Source organism: Nelusetta ayraudi, unplaced genomic scaffold (assembly GCF_046127955.1).
Source record: "Nelusetta ayraudi isolate G7.1 ecotype Tasmania unplaced genomic scaffold, CSIRO-AGI_Nayr_v1 ptg000007l, whole genome shotgun sequence".
NCBI lineage: Eukaryota > Metazoa > Chordata > Actinopteri > Tetraodontiformes > Monacanthidae > Nelusetta > Nelusetta ayraudi.
The window spans coordinates 5384442-5401919 of record NW_027466057.1 but is presented as its reverse complement, the minus strand read 5'-3'; the positions used below and the strand labels follow the sequence as shown (position 1 = coordinate 5401919).

The 17478-nt window shown below is 45.7% G+C and overlaps 1 protein-coding gene across 1 annotated transcript in view; it reads left to right on the top strand.

The window, feature by feature from the left end:
- Positions 1 to 76: 76 nt before the first annotated feature.
- LOC142883312 (fibroblast growth factor receptor-like 1) overlaps positions 77 to 17478 on the top strand; it is a 28268-nt gene continuing 10866 nt past the window's right edge. The window contains exons 1-2 of the mRNA XM_076018091.1: positions 77 to 579; positions 1183 to 1278. Coding sequence (XP_075874206.1) covers positions 1215 to 1278 — 64 coding nt within the window. The 5' untranslated portion in view covers positions 77 to 579; positions 1183 to 1214. The remainder of the gene's footprint in view (positions 580 to 1182; positions 1279 to 17478) is intronic.

Below are 17478 nucleotides of genomic sequence, written 5' to 3'. Positions count from 1 at the left end.
TTCCGTTTCTCCAAACATGACTCAACAAGAGTGACCGTTACAGTGGTAGTAGAGTGTGTATCGCCATGCCTCAGACTTTACAGCTGCCGTGTGTTTCTTGTAACATCGCTCCCACTGCGATGAGAGATGTGGAAGGCCTGCCCGAAGGTGAAATACGAAGAGTTAAATAGAGCCGTCGTCCTCCGCGGGCTGTGATTGGCCCGTAGCTGCAGCTCTGGGACGGACAACAAGTCTCCGCTGCTGCTGTGTGTGTTCGCAACTGGAAAAGTCTCCAAGTGGCCGAAGCGGATACTCGGACCGGAGTCACTGCTTTTTAAAAAACTTTTATCCATAAGTGAGTGTAAGGATATTTAGCCGTGATTTTTACTTTTATTTTTATTTTTTAACGCGGCGGTTATTTATTTTATTTCTACAATTTTTTTTATTTTTTATTTTTTACCCCGAGTGAGGCGCGCGTCCTACTCCAGTTGGGGTGAAAAAGTCTGTCACTAGTGATTCATGGACTCAACACGGACAGCGGCTGAATGCTCTTCAATTAAAAGGCCGATAGAAGGTTGACTTCATTCATTAAATACACAGGTATGTTGGTCCTTTATTGCACTTTCCCCCCCTTCTAAACTGATTAAGTGACATTGTTCCCCGGACTACATGTGGGCGGCATGAGTGACATTTTCTAAATTGAGCTTTTTATTGATGTTAAGCTAAATTTTCCACGTAATTAACTATTCGCTTTGTTAGCACAGCTAAGACATGGTTGTATCCAGGCACTGTTGAAGATTGCAAAGAAAAAACTTGGAACTGACAACAACCTGGAACTGAGTTCTTGATACAGTTTGTCAATTTTGACTTTGAAAAATAATTTATTTCTGGAACTATATAAGGACCCATTGACAGTACCTCTTGCTCAAATGCCCTCATTTAGCATTTTCAGAAATGTGGGAAAGGTGTAAGCCCGCTCGAAAGAAAATTTGTACAGTTTCGTTACAATGAAAAAAGAAAAAAGTAATTCAGACGCTTAAAAATTACTCAGTTAGCTGTACAATTGCACTGCTTCTATTTCATTCTGGATCTTCTGAGCATTTGAAAGTAACCACCTACCCCCTTTCAATATCGTTTTAATGTCTTCACCTTTAGCCAGTCAGCGGTGTGTAATCCATGTCAATGGTACTACATCTTTTCCAGATTTTGGGAACACCAAGTTGTCTTTGGACAGCATGAGCGCCCTGAAGATTGTGCTGTTCATCTTTGAGGCGTTTTTACTGACAGACTGTGCAAGAGGTGAGAACTGTGTAAATATTCCTCTTTTTCCCGGCCTTGTATCTTGTGTTTTTAACCTAATGGTCAAAGAAGAGCATAACTCAAAGTGACTGGCTGCTTTGTAGTAGAGCATGAAGAACATCTCAGTTGGCTCTTAATATTTTCACACTGAGGAGTAAGAAATGGAAAACTGAAAATAAAAAGGCTTTACATGTCAAAATCAACACTGAGGGTAATGAGAGAGGGGCAAGCCAACCCCTACCCCCAGTGTGTGCGTGAGTGTGTGTGCGTGCACACACATTCACTGCACTTAAACCAAACAAACATTGTCCATCAGCTTCCCAGGGCGAAAGAACTGCAGTCAGTTTTAGGAGCAGCTCTCCCATGGCTGTCCAAGAGACTGTCTCACATCAGCGCAGCGTGCACGCACTCATGACCCAAACACTGAGCCCAGAGTGGGAGACCTCAGTCCAACCGCAATCCACTACACTGTTTATTGTGCCAGTAACAATACTTTGCCTTACAAAGACGGCTTACAGTGAGCGTGTCAACGGCTTGTGAAATTTCTATCATTTCATCCACAATCAGCAGCTACCGAAGCATGCCTGGTGTAATCTGGCACCGTAAGTTAAAGCTACACTTTTATGGGCAAGATTTAAAAGCCAAACACTTCCCTTGCGGAAGACCAGGCACTGTCAAAACAAGCGAACCATCCACAGCGCTGTCTTTACCCCCCCCCCCCCGCCCCCCCCCCATCCCCCCAATTCAGCTTCCACCCAGCTCAGAGTGGAAGTTGAATTTGCGAGGCGACTGATTAATGCAATACCCGCATGTGGCTATCGGGACAGGAGTTAGAGGGGGCAGGAAGGAGACTGGTGGTGGTGGTTTAGAGATTAGATCTATGCGTCTGCAGACAATGCCTTATTCACCACGTGGCTGAGGTGCCGTCATGGCAGGGCTAAAGGAAAAGTAAACAAGACTTGTAGGCTAAATTAGATTAGAAAGGGCAATTATGTGTGTTTATGGATTTACAGATGCTGATTCAATAAAAGAACCTAAAAAGAATCCAATGTTAATGGTCGAGCCAATGCGTGCCGATTTTCAGTTGAAACAAGAGAAAGAAGTTACTGTTTGTCATCGTTTTTTCTTCCAAACGTTTAACAGACGCACCGGTAGCAGCACAGTAGATATGTGGACTTGAAGGAACTTTTTTTTTTTTTTTTTTTTTTTTTTTTTTAATAATTCCAAGGAATCTTGGAGGTACCGGCAGTACCCCGCAGCTTTTAAGTGGAGCAGCGAACAGTGAGTTCTATGTTTCAGTCCAAATGTAACAGTTTAACACTGACATCCTGGGGAAAAAAAAACGCCCACGGGGTCTTGACTTGAAGCTCGTATGTTTTATAAGTTAAGCCAAGATCAGAATAAGATGGAACGTCCTCCCTTGTAAACTTTAACAATACACAATGACGTCTTTGATTAACGCAAATGAAATAATGAAGGACAAGCTGCCTCGGCTGTGTGCGTTAATGCAGGAACTGTTGCTTTTTTCTGCTTGTGTGTAAATGTTTGAAAGCGCATGCATGGTGAAGACTGTAAGTCGGTGTGGACGATGTGAGGCCTGTTGTTGCTGTCAGTCATCGGGCGACATCTGACCGTGAAGCCCCCTGCCCCCTGCCCTCATGCCCCTAACACACATACACACATGCGGCCCTCCTCCCTCCACTACTACAACTGTCTGACTGACTGACTGACTGGCTGGCTGGCTGGCTGCGCTAGAATTATTCCATGAGGCACTCCGCACCCAGCGCCTTCTCTTTCCACCCCCTGCTGCTGGAAGAGGTGCTCGGTGATGTGTCCCAGCAAAGTCTTTAATGTGGTGACAGGCCCCGGGACCACTGGGCTCCAACACCTGAGAAATACATAGCGGCGGCACAGACCTAAAGGTCTGCAGGAAGGCGGCCCTGGGAGACCCACAGAGGCTCCAGGTGTCTCTGCTATGTGCCAGGACTTGTTGTGGTTAATAAACAGGCGCACGCACACACACACACACACACACACACACACACACACACACACACACACACACACACACACACTCAGCAATACAGTCTTGATGGATGTTAATTAGAAACAGGCTTTAGCGTACAATTGTTTCTTTTTTAACTCTGCTTTGTTCCTGCTTTCAAATCCTCTGGACATCTCTGCTTTACATCTCGAGTTAACGGGGGAAGTTCGTTCAAAATGCGAACTAAGAGGGTTTTGGAACTTACATTTTATTGAGGAATTACATCACGCTTTCACAACAAGACTTGGAGATAAATTTGATGCCAAGGCCTCTTTAAAATCACATGGCCATTTGGCGCTTGCACGGTTTTCCATTTCCTTCGAACATAATGAGAGTAGTTTCTCAGCAACTAAATGCCCCAAAAGTCCTCTTATTCTTAAATAGCTCCTGAATGTCACGAAGGTAGTGGAATGAGATCATACGGGCCAAGCTGAAGGTTCAAGACAAAAGAATTGTGCTGAGAATGCTTGCCTGTTCTTCTGCTCTGGTCCATGTCCAAGTCACACCTTCACGTTCAATTTAGGTACTGAAAAGCAAATCGATTTTCTGTTGTCTTTTTGTTTTGCTGCCCAAAGCAAAAAATGGGACACAGTGCAACTCTTGTGATTTTCTGCATCTGCGTTTTACAAGACCAGGAAAACCAACACTGTCTGTCACCTTCTTGACTCTGCTCCTTCTTTTTTGCGCTCCTCTCTGCATTTCCTCACATTTACTGCCGACGTAAAGCTAAAGGAAGCGAGTTAAGTTAATGCGCTGTCGTTAAAACAAGACATTAGCTGACCCCTACTCTCGGCCAAGCCTTGTCCAATTCTTCACAGCCCTATTTAGCGAGTCTGGGTCCATTTGTGGAGAACAATGGACGGATTATTATGTGCGGTGCTCCCCCCGGGTTAGACAGTGATTTATTTTAAACGCTCCTGATCCCTGTAGACCAGACGTATTTGCCATTCATTAAAAAAAAAAAAGAAAGAAGGAAAGAAAGAAACCCTCACAGTAGACTGGTGACTCTTATTTACAATGGTGTGAGAGAAAGTTACGAGAGCCAACAGGCGCCGCTCGCTTGTGTCCGAATGAGTGTGTTTCCCCCTAAACGGCCTGAAATTACCTGAGAAACTGCGTGATAATAATGGGACATTCACGGGGGCAATTTGACAAAACCTCAGAGATATTCCAAGAGCCAACGCTGCTACGCTTCCTTCAGTCCCCCGAGCCAGGCTGGAAACAATACACTCCTGCCACCATCTTTCTCTCTCTCACTCTCCCTCGCGCGCTATTGAGGAAATAATGTGACCACAGGCGTGCCAATCCTCGCTGCCCATCCGTCAGCGCAGAGCGCCGACCCTGCTGCTTCAGAAGGAAACATTCGCACGCAGGAATGTGTCAGACTTCACCCCTGCAGCAGGAAAAGAAAGGAGAGGGCCTGCCGCCGTGATAAGTAGCCATAATGGAGGTCAGTCAGTGTTTGCTTTAGCTGGGGTCGTATAATCCCTGCGAGCGGACCCTCCTCCTCCTCCTCCACATCGGCCGATTTTAATGGACACCTCAATTAGCATTCATGTGGAATTTCAACGAGCCGCTGGCCGCCCGTCGGCGCTTGACCCCTTTCAGTTGTACGCTAATGCTGAAACGCATGAGGCAAATTTAATTTTCTTCTTTGTTTATTTCTTCGAGTAAATCTGGTTAAGTAATAAAAAAGGTCTGTGTGTGTGCTTGCGCGCGCGTGTGGGTGTGTGTGTGTGTGTGTGTGTACAATACTCATTAGTTTGTTTGGGCAGTTGGCTCCGGCAGTGTTTTCAGACCACACACACTCTTCCTGCCGGCTGAACAGCGTCGGGTCCAGTTAAATAGAATTCCTTTTTTCTCCCGTTAACCTCCACAAAAAAACTCTCCAAGTGGCTTCCTGACACAACGACAAGGTGCCACCCCCATCACTGTTCACATGGTAATTGCGTTTACAGGCTTTCCTGGTACAGCCCGAAGGATTTATTGGGCCGCGCGAAGAACTAAAAGTTTGTCCGGGAACAGATGTCTGCTGTCAAATGAGGTTGTAATAATATAGAGGAACGCTGTTTAGACTCTGGACTTGAGGCTGCTGTGTTACACCATTGGCGGGGGAGGGGGCGAGGAGGATGAGCGGACCGACGCAGTAGAGCAGGGGTGTCAAACTCAAATACACAAGTGGGCTAAAAACCTGAATATAGAACAAGCGCAGTTTACTACTATACAATAGATGACTTAATATGGCACACATGCAAAATCGAATTTCAAACCAAAATAAATGTCAATACAAATCGTACGCCTCTTTTCTCTAAATTAAAAATAACAACAATAAACCAGTGAAGTAATAATAATATCCTTCAATGAACGTCCTGTGCTGATTGAGCAGAGAGCATTCTGGGAGTTGTAGTATGAGTGGTACATGTGCTGTATAACACCAGCAGGCCAGCTGTAGTTGTGATTTAGTATTGCCTCACAGGCCAAATATAATTATTTGGCCTGCGGGCCAGAGTTTGACACCGATGCAGTAGAGGAACGCCCATTGGTGGGGGTCTGCCCCCGCTGGAGCCCTGACAAGTGACCCTACAATAACATTATAGCCCCACAGTAGGAGCTGTTTGTCTTGCATAACCTTCCCTCCTCTCCCCTCCCCTGTCTGAGCCGCCTTCAGTTCTCCAAGTCATGCGCCCCCCTTTTCCCAGAACTATTCAGAAGAGCCAAGTTACAGCAAGGGACCGACCTTCCCATTCCCATCGCGCTCCAGTCGCATCCACTTCATTTTTTTTTTTATCCCCGCCTGCCAGATCGTTTCAGTCAGAAAGGATTCCAGCAGTTCTCGCTGCTCACCTGCCTGCTGCTCTCTCGTCTTGAGTCGAGCCTCTCGCGCCATAAACAAAAAAAACAGGAAAACTGCGGGTGACCCATTTAGAAATTGTTTTTGATTCAGGGCGCTACTGAGCACGTCCGGGCAAGGCGTTATTGTGATGCCGGTGAATAAAGAAAGGGCCGATTTAAGGTGCAGATATGTTATCCTCCCCGTCTCGCTGCATGTGCTTGCCGCAGCCTGTTTGAATGTGCCGTGCCACTGTATCATTCACGAGTTATCAAGGCCAGCACAACAAGCCCCTTCTTCTTTATTTTCCTCAGAATGTTCTCAGGCATCAAGTCTCACATTCTGTCCCTCTCTGATTATGATTTGAGGGAAAAATCCAATTTCTTCCAGTCACTTGCACACTTTGTCAACCTTAATATATGGCTTAGTGTTGTAGTCAAGACCGCACCAACCGTGACCAGGATATTATCAAGACTATAAAGTATCGAGATCGAGACCAGACCAAGACCAAGTCTTCATATATCAAAGAAAAATAACAACAAAACAGAAAAAAATGACCAGTATCTTTTCTAAATTGAATTTTCCTTCTAAATCGAAAAAGCAACATCTCTTTTCAGCAAGGTGTCTTTCAATAATTTTCTTTAACATTTTGCCGCTTTACCAACTATTTTGAACCCTTTTCCAAAAAACAAGTTTGCTTTATAAAATTAAAAAACAAATTCACTAGGAATGAGGGGCTGTGTCACTCGGGTGTCACAACAGAGTGTAAAACAGCAGCAGCTGGGTTCTTGTCCTTATTATCTGTCATTGTAGTGTTGGGGGTGAGTCTTGACTGGTCTTGATCAAAAATCCAGATTCCGTCCGGTCCGAGACTGAGACAAGACCGAGTAAAAATGCCTTACAGTCCAAGACGAGACCGAGACCCTGAAAAAGTGGTCTAATATGGCTCAACATGGGCAGTGTCAAAGTTTTTCCCTCGCTCTTTGAATCTCCCTCAGTCGTCCTCCTCCCTCCGTGGCACTTTCTTGAACAATCGTTTTACGCCTGACAAACTCTCTCTCCCTCTCTCTTCCCCCCACACAAACACACTCACACACCCCAAAACCCTGCTGTTCGAAAGTCAAAAGGTTGATTGAAAGTTCTGGTGGAGGCAGAGACGACGGCTGGCTGAGCCTGAAGAAAGCTGAGCCAAGGGACAGCTGGGATAACAAGCCCCGAGTGTGGCCTCCCCTGCTGCCTTTGACACACTGCGTTGTCGTGGTGGAAGACGTCCCGAAACGCACGAAATGCGCGTGCACACACACAGAAAGACGCGCGCACGCTCCCCCTCGGATCCTGCTTTTCAGTTTCAGTTCACCTCCGATTAATTTCAATGCGACCCCACATGGCTTTGTGGCTTTTTTCCACTCCCACTTTGTTTTTCATTAGTGATTCCTTTGAGTGCCCTCCGAAATTCTATGTGCATTGTCGCCCCCATTGATGGAGGTTGTAAAGATCCCCGTGTGGGTTGCTTGCTCGTCGCCGTCGATCAGAATGGGAGTTTTCATTGCGTGCGTGAAGGCTGTCAAGATGGAATGCGTAGCCCCCTTCCTTCCTTCCAGCAGCGGTAGCGCTTTTTTCTTCTCTCTCTCTCTCTCTGAATGGACGCGACGAGGCAAAGAGTGATGGACTTTTCACTTCGGGGGAACGCGGTAATAATAATAAAAGAAAATATGTCACTGCCTTGACTTCTGTCTGACACGGGTGGAAAAATCATTCTCTTGGCACAAAGTCTAATCCGTCATATTTTATTTCCAGCTACTGCTGTACCAGACTGGAATTCTATAGCTTGCAGTGAAATTGATTTGATTTCCTCATGTGCTGGGGTTTTTTTGAGAGTGTGTTGGGGCTCCTCCCCGCCTTGCCTGAAAGTACTCTGAATTTGAAGCTTGAGGGTTAAAGGCGCGTTCAGACTGCCAGCCAAAATCTGATTTTCAGCCCATCCAGATTGACACCGCTCTTTTGTAGTCTGAACAGTCACAAATCACATGAAATCCGATTTTTGCAAAACGGATTGAAACCACTTTTGGGAGGTAGTTTCAAATCACGTTTGGACAGATGCGTCTCAGTCTGAACGGCTCCAAACACACCAATCGGTTTTGACTGTCCGTGACGTCACTCTATGCGACGCAAAAACCCAATGCGCCAGACCAGAGAGTGCCTTTCAAGGTGCGGAGCTGTCACGCAATGGAGCAGACAGAAGAAGTAGAAAACAGCAGTCCCCGGACAGAGGTGGAAACTCACTGCCTCATCAGTCTGTGTGGAGATAGCTCCATTCAAGCCAAGCTCCAGGGCATTTGTCGCAACAAGTCACAAACTACACGCGCTGGACAACGCCTCCGCTCCGACGTCGTTGCTACAGCAACCTGTCTAATCGGTCAATAATGTGGCCCAGTCTGAACAGAACCAGATCCCATTTCGACACTTGATAAAAACAGTGTGGACAGTCAGCCCCAAAAATCTGATTTGAGAAGGAATCTGATTTGAATCCGATTCGCCTGCAGTCTGAACGCAGCCTTGTCACCCGTGTGATGCATACAGTCGTGTTGTGTTTAAATAACCAGGTTGCTTTTTCTGTTTTGTTCTTTTTGACCATGCGATGGGATGGCTGACGGTAGATGACGTACCAGCAGGACGCCATCTTCAGTCTAGTGGCTTCCTGTACTTGCTGTGCAAGCTTGCAGGGCTCAAATCAAATGCCCAGAATGGGGCAGTTGACAGACAAAGAGCCAGACAACCAGGTTGGCAGGCGGTAGACGGTTGAAGGGCAGCGACCTTTGTGCCGAGCAGTAAGTCGAACTGAGAAAGCAGTGGACAAATTGTCGCTGTGAAAGAGCGGGTACCGCATCGTAATGACAGGCTCAACAGCTCTGAGATGACAGATTGATTTCAGACAATATTGCCCGACTGTCAAGAGCCCCCCCGCCTCACCCGTCCGTCTCTGTCAGTGAGAGCTTTGCCAGCTCCTCCACCCCCTCCATATGTCTGGCCCTGCCTCCACCCGCCTCTGTCTCGTCTGTCTCACCAGCTTTTCTTTCTCCCGCTTGCCCACTCCTCCGCCGGCTCTCTCACCGTCCCTCCCTCTCCGCCTCAGCCCTGAATTGCTCCATTCTGCCCAAACACTCCCGCTTACACTGCAGCCTGTCATTGGCCGTCTCCGTGAAAAGGGCTTGTTGACAAAGGCGCTGGTGTGAAGCGCTTCCCAGTATCAAGGCGATTGGCCCGATCCACAAGCTGCTCCGGTGTAAGGTTCCTGGGGACGGAAAAGTGAGATGAACTCGACTGCGCCAGGATCAGTCGTCAACCTCATCATCACACAGACACAACCACACACAGAAATATACATTGCTCGCCGCTGAAAACACGTCTGGCTGAAAACACATCTGGCTGAAAACACATCTGGCTGAAAACAGTCTTGTTTACTGCCTCCTGGCTTGTTTGCCAGTTAGCGGAACATCGCGTGGACTCGGGGGGGCAACGGTGGCGAGACTTAATCGGACATCTGTATCACATTCAGCACCCCAGACTGGACTCCAACTGTGTCAACTGTAGACGGTGCGCTGAGCCCGCATTGCTTAACTTTCCTCTTTGTGGAATGCCGGAAGGTTGAAGTAGGAGGCATGCGGGGAGCGGCAGGATGCACCTCACTGTTGACTGATGGAGGCCACGAAGCAACATAAACACAGCTCCTGATAACATGTGGAGACAGTGTCGCAGTCTGCCAGGGACAGCGCTTGTTTGCGAGAAGCAGTTCTAAATACTTCCCAATAATGTCTTCTTGTTATCTTATTTGTGGCTTTAATGTTCAAATGTTCTCTAGGGCAGAGTTGTAACAATTGGAGTTGCATTCAGTTGAATTCAGATCAGAATTTTTGCTCATTCAGTATAATTCCAGCTTGATTTGCCATGGATAGCAAATTCCAAACTTTTTTAAAATAGTACCAGTCAGGCAGTATGCTGCCTGGCAGTATACTCAGTGACCACTCGCGTGAAGTGCTTTACAGACAGAATGTAGTCATTAGGTTAGCGCTGCTGGGTTAGATTCCGGGGCCTAGGACCTTTCTGTGTGGAGTTTGCATGTTCTCCATGTGTCTGCGTGGGTTCTTTCTAGGTATTCTGGCTTCCTCACAAAAAGATGTATGTGAGGTCAATTGGAAACTCTAAATTATCCGTAGGTGTGTGTGTGTGTGAGAGTGTGAATGTTGTCTCTATGTGGCCCTGCTATGAACTGGCGACTTGTCCAGGGTGCAACCCTGCCTTCGCCCTATGACAGTTGGGATAGGCTCCAGCTGACCCCCCTGACCCTGAGCTCAGGAATAAGCGGGTATTGACAACGGATGGATGGATGGATGTTTTATTTAGTGTTGCACAGACAAAAAGCCACCTTGGGTAAGAATTTCACCAAACAAAGCAGTTTTATCCCCCTGATAGACAAAGCCAAGTCTGACCGTAGAGTGAGTGATTGTAAACACAGTGCACGCGCCCCTATGCTATGATGATGACAGCGGTGTAGCTTTTGTGTCGGGGTGCCTGCGACTTGGAACGAGTGGTCGCACAATGGCCCCCATCCGTGCCAAGAGGTCATCCCATCTCCAAACGAATTAGACAATAATAAGCAGGTGCTGCCCTGGTCGGTGCCCTGGTCTGTATTAAGAGAGAGAAAGAGGTCTGTTAGAGCGTGTCATGTGGCTGGGCCTGAGCCCGGGCCAGAGAGTGGGGTGTGAGATTGTTGGGATTCCTGGTTACTGCCGCCTGGGCCCACCTAATCCACCCCCCTTGACTCTCCATGCACAGCCCTCCTCTCCTTGTGAGCTCCACGTTAAAGGCGGCCTCTCTGCCATCTTAACCAGTCTCTAAATCAGGCCTCCTCTCTTTAACTCTCACCCCACCCCTCTCCCTTCTTGTTTTTTTTGGTCTTTGTTATGTCTCCTTTACTGTGACCCTGCTGTTTTTTGTCTGTCACTCTCTCCGTCCGGCCTTTCTGTCCCTCCGCGGTCTCTCTCTCCTTTCGCCGTGGCTCTGATAAGTGGCTCTGTAAGCACACACTCAGCCCCCGTGTGTGCACCGGGCCTTAGCCTAATGGAGTGAGATAAATCGACTGGAGTGCCACTCACTGTGCACTCTTTGGCTGTAACTGCGAATTAACCGTGTCACGTCTGCATTGAAACATCATGCGCGCGAGTGTGTTACTTAGCATTTGCGTTTGCATAATGTTGAAACGTCTTTTACATCTATTTTCAGTCTGTATATGTGGACTTGTGCTGAACAGGCTCTAGACGAACCAGTTAGCATTTCGGACAATAAATCATGCTAGGGATGTTAACAATTAATCAATTATAGATTAATTATCAATTAACAATTTTATTGATTCAATTCAATTAGTTGCAATTAATTGAACATTTTTTACGCCAGTAGTTAAAATCATTTTGACAGTGTAGTGGCAGGAAAGAGCAATTCACCTGTAGATTATGTGATGTCATAATATACCTAGAACAAGTTACTTTTAAACATTTAAAAAAAAAAAAAGAAAATTTAAAATAAGTTGAAATGTGACCCATTATAATTTGCATGTATTCCTAAACTCAGTTTTGCCTTTATTACCCTTTCAAATAATACAAAACAAAATAAAAAAACACCTCATATTCACAAAAATGGCCAATTGCTGAAGTGTCCCTAAATTACTGTTATTATTTATTTATATCATTTTTTTTTCGACTAAGCAAACGTTTAAAAGTCATTGTAGGAAACTCTTCGCTCCTTGCTTTTTTAGCCCACAACCAGGTAAAACATCAGAAAAGCAGGTTTAAAGCAACACTAGTGGAGAGACAGAATGGCTGTTCCAAAAACATGACATGAAAGGCCCCCATTAATTCAGCTCAAGGACCTTGGATGAAGCCTCATTTCTTTCCCCCTGCTCCTTATGCACACCGTGGAAAAGTATGGAGGCGTTATGGAATATCCCAAACTGAAATCAAAAGGCACCCTTCAGTTAATCGCACACTCAAGGAGTCACAGGGCAGGAGAATTCCAAAGGGAAAGTCAGCCAAAGCTGTCTGGTTCGTGTTACGCAGGCAATCCGTATCAGTGCGCTTAATGTAATAACAAATTATAAATTACCTCCTTATTTATTTTGGATGGAGCCGCGGAATGCCGTGCCATGTTATGGATGGTGCTGAAGTCTGCAAAAACATACAGGCGAACAAAGATGGCAGTGGCCAGGCGGAGGCAGTCGACTTTAATGAAATATAGCAACTCAAAGTTCAAAGGCCTCCGCCTCCGGTAGGGGTCGTTGAGAATTGGCTGAGTGATGGAGATGTTTCCAGGAGCTTTATGACGCTGGAGTAATTTCTGTATTTCTTTCCTGTTCTTTTGATCAGGCAGGGGCCCTGGCAGGGGCCTGTTGTCGAGGTCTCCATTAGCGGAGGGAGTGAGTTGCTGCGTGGAAAAAAGCAGATTCTCTACAAACGAGCAGCTCCGTTACTCCAGCAAATCTGCTTCCATCAGATAGACGGCTCGGAGCGGAGGGAGCGCTTTACTCCCTTTACCTCTTTCTTTTTTATTACGCCCCCTTTCTGCTGTTTCTCCAGTCGTGTCACCCAATAGCTCTTCCTGTACCATTCCCACCACCGGAGAGGTTGCCATTCAGACCACATCAGATGGTGCCGAAGAAAGAGCCATTGTCTCAGAGGGTCTTACCCTGCTCTTATCTATTGATTGGAAAGGCGAGAAGGGAAAATAACGAGTATTGATTACCACACGGGGCGAGGCGGCTCGGCCAGGACGTCTGGAGGAGTAAGAAAAGACGGCATTCTTCGTCCCACTGCTGTCAGAACAACCACAGACATATTCTGTGCCCTTTCACCCTTTTACTGCCCCCACTTTACGTCCTTGCTCGGCTTTCCACGGTAGCCCTTGGCCCCGTCTGTGTCTCTCGTTGCTCCGCGCCGATTTTTATCTGCACTCTCGGAAATGTATAGCCGAGGACAACAGCAGCTCGTCAGTTCTGCTAAATACAGTTTGCGATGTTCATTTGAATGTGGCTTTCTGCTTTTAACTTAATAGCAAATGTGAAACAAGTTTGAAATTCTTTTCTTCAGACACGAGAGCTGCTCTCGCCAATGTCTCCAATGTCCTTTTCTCACCCTACGTCTGAACGAAAGAACTCAAAACTCCTGCGTTAATAAGAAGGCACAATGCTGTTTTGAGCAACAGGTTTAAAAATTGATTCAATCTCAGCCCTGTGTATTAAACAGTGACTCCAGTGCCCTTTTTTTAAAAAAACAGAAATGCTCTAAAGACCTCCGCATCATTTTTAAGACAGGATCCTTGTCCATGTGACTCAGGGCAGTGTGGCAACTTGTGCTGCTATAACTCGTCTTAGTTGTTGTTCACTTTCGTTGTTGTGTGTGCAAAAGTCCTGGCAAAAGACACCTCGGCACTTGGCTCACGATGAAGGTTGATTATCATGCCGTTTGAACGGCTTAATCCCGCACTGGCTGCATAGTGCAATGTGCGTAATCAGCTCAGTAAAGTTCCAGCTTTCCAGTGATGGAGCAGCTGTTAGAGGTTGTTTGAATGGTCAGACAGATTCTGTGAGGGGAATGCACATGCACCACGTCACAATAAATCCACAGGTGTGAACTAAAATGGAAAATAATTAAGACAAATTGAACCAGAGCATCTGCACATTACTCAAATCCAGCAACCTTTGTAGTTCGTAGCGTTTAAAAAAAAAAAAAAAAATCTGTATTTTGGTTATTGGTATGTAAATGGTATTCTTTCCTAAGTTTTTTCACTTAATGGATTCCTGTGTAAAGTCAACAGCTCATCAAACCGCTCTCAAGGGTTTGTGAAAAAAAACGGCTGTATTTAGTCTGCGTCACAAGAATGCCCTCTATTGACTGAGCCCCTTTCTCTTTAAATAATCCATCGCCAAATTGAGCAAAGAAAAACAGAGCTAATTCTGAGAGTCGCCAGTCCTCCTCCTCCTCCTCCTCCTCCTCCTCTTCCTGCACCATGAAAGATTCCATTCACACAAGCAGTTGGGCTGAGGAGTGCCCTACCAGTGCAGGAGGCCGGGAAAGCCCATGTGCATCATTTTCCATTCAGAGAGCAGCTGACAATTGTTGGTAATAAATCTTGCTTTACTTTAGAACTACTGTTGGTCAAACAAAACAAAACAAAACAAGGAAATATTCTCAGTTTAGTGTGAAGGAGTCAAATTTAGCAGACCGCAGTGTGCTTTATGATGTGATTGCATAGTGCATAGTGAAATATGCATCTAAGGGTGAAACTGATAAGCCAGGTTTTTTTTTCCCTACACAGAACCTTTGTGGTCATTGAAGCTTTCAAGTCCAAGGTTTACACAACCTGTCCTTGAGAAGGAGGAGGCTGTGTGGAGGAGGAGGAAGATGAAGTCAAGTCTATTTGTGTGAAGACAGGATAGAAGTCTTGCACAAAGCAAAAAAAAAAAAAGATTATCAAGCCGTTCTGACATTATTCTGGATTTCAGCACCTCCTCCAAGGCCTGTTTGTCAAATGGGACTTCAAAGGCGCTTCTAACCTTGAGAGATGGCGGGAGGAAATAATTTGTTACACATTCCTCACACTTGATGCAAACGTTTTGGCTTTATTTAGCCAGCGAGATCAGAAGCTCACGGTCAGATGCCGTTATAATGAAAGGCACGGCGGAAATGTGATGGATATGTTTTTGTTTTTGCAGATAGTCGCCTAGTTGATATGGGCGTTAATATGGGATAAATAAGAGTTTCAGCTGGCGACTGGTTCACTGAGCTCAGCATTTAAAGGAGCTGTGAGTTGGTCAAAGGTTCCAACTGTTTAGATGGTTGGGTAGTTTTAGCTGGAACGTCTCTCCTCCTTCACCAAAAAGGAGGTTGGAAAACAAAGCTCGGATATTTATCCCAAAGTAAGAAAGGCGTGACAAATCGAACGTCTCTCTGACAAACAATTTCTGATCTCAGTTTACTGCTTCTAATGAGCAGTTTAGTCCTTTAAGCTTTTTTAAAAGCCAAGTAGGCAGAATTTCCCCTGCGCAACAGTTTATGTTTCTTACTCTTGCTCTCTCTTAATTTTTCCCATGAGAAAAGTGCAGAGAAATTTCTCATCCAGCTCCCATTAATTCTTTGTTCGAAGCAGACAGTACCTACACTCTCTCCGTTTGTTTTGGTACTGCAGCTGAACCTTTGGCATGAATCAGTCCTTGTTTTTTCTACGTCACTCCCCACCATTAATCCAGAAGGAACGCACGGTTCAGCGGCTTGCAGAACCGTTACTCAGGGGGTTTAAGCCATGCTTACTTTTCAAGATTTAGAAGAAATTTGTGCATGCTTGTGTGTATATACAGTACACACACACACACACACATATATATATATATATATACATATATATATATATATATATATATATATATATATATATATATATATATATGTACATACACACTGTGTTTAAGTCTTCCAAAGTCACAACCTCCTGCAGCAGCAGCACAGCCAACCCTGTGATCTGTTTGTGGTCCTGAAACAGTCACAGTGAACGCCTCTGTTCTTCTGCTTTCCTGCCTGGCGAAGAAGGAGACGTGAGATACGGCCCGGCTGAAAACAGCCAAAGCACTGACTGCGGTCGGCTTTCTGCGCTGACATAAACAATGACACTTTCAATTTCCTGTGTATGGCGTGGCGCAGGAAAGGCCGTCCTCTGAGAGGAAGGAAAAGAAAGAGCGCGGTGACGGTTTGGGTGAGAAAACCTCTGGGATTAACGGGACGTGCCTTTAAAAAAAATATATATATATATAAGAAGTGATAGTGTTCCTAGCACCAGTGGCCGTCCATTCCAGATGTTGTACCTGCAGCTGAAGCACATCTGTGCAATGTGATGTGATGAAAAGTCCAGCTGCAGTTACCTGTGTGTCACCTCCCCACCAGCTACCACTTCACCATAATGAACTTTGTGTTTACCATGTGTGTGAAATGCACCAAAGGAATGTGACTGTGTGTGTGTGTGTGTGTGTGTAAGAGCGTGTGTGTGTGTTTGTACGAGGCCATGTGTACTTGCCCTCCCCATTGTTTTTACTGCTACCAGACCGGCCATTTGTTCAGAAGCACAGACTCAGCTCTGTGTGCTTTTTGAGGGCTGCTGCAGGCAGCTCCAGGGTTTCCACTGCACCCCCACCTCCTCCCCCGCTGCACCCCCACAATCTCCTGTTTCTCCTCAGTTGTCTGGTCGGCTCAGTAATTCAGGGGTTTTGTTTAGCTTTCAGTGGGGAGGGCTGCGGAGGGGTGGGTGTGGGTCGAGTGCCCGGTGCTGTGTGAGCAGGCCTCCTAACACCATCACAGGGTGTTTCGCCCCGCTCCACTACACCAGATCTGAGGGTGCGAGACCTGAGCCAATTAAGTGCAGGGAGAGCGGGCCGCTGTCCGTTTCACCCGGGCCCCGCCCCTCGCTGCCTCTTTGATCTCTCGCACGCTACGCAAAAACCAGAGCCAGGACCGTTTCCCCTCTCCGCACAGGCCCTCTTCAATTATTACAGTCTGATTTCCACTATTCTGGGTGATCAGACAAAAGCATGGGCAAGTAGTAGTACCTGCATCCCATTCCAACCGTCTGCATCCAGAGTAGCTTTTAGTCAGGCGACCTCGGGTTTGGATTTCGTATGTGCACATTCAGTTGAGAAACAACCTAAAAACCTTTATTTTTTTCTTAGATGTATCATAGTTGTACTTGTTTCATGCTTTTAATTTTCCCCTCCTCATTGTTTTGTAGTTTTCAATATATCTCTGCCCATGTCGTTAAACAAATTATATCCTTCTGGAGACTCTCAAGAGGTGTTTTTTTTACAGTCACAGGGCTTTGCAATTTGATTAACAGCACAGGTGGAAAGGTGCAAAAAAAACGTCATCTTATTTCTGAAAACACATGTTGGAAAATGATCTGAGCAACAGGTCAATTAGGTGACTAATCTTAAGATTTTTAATTAGAGACATTAAACAGATGTTTGTGAGGGTGGTGTTTTTTTCCCTGCTATAATTTAAAATGTGGGATGAATTTTATCTCTTTGAGTATCTTATACACAAAAAATGTCTCAAAAAATTGTTCAAGAAATGAAAGTACAAGAAATATAGAATGACCAAGACTTGTCCTTTGTCCTTGACCAATGTCCTTTTCACAATGCAAAAATAAAAAAAACACGTAACTCTATTCTGCTATCTTTTAAAAAACAGAAACCCACATTCGCTGTAATTATGCATTGTGTATATGCAGTATGCGC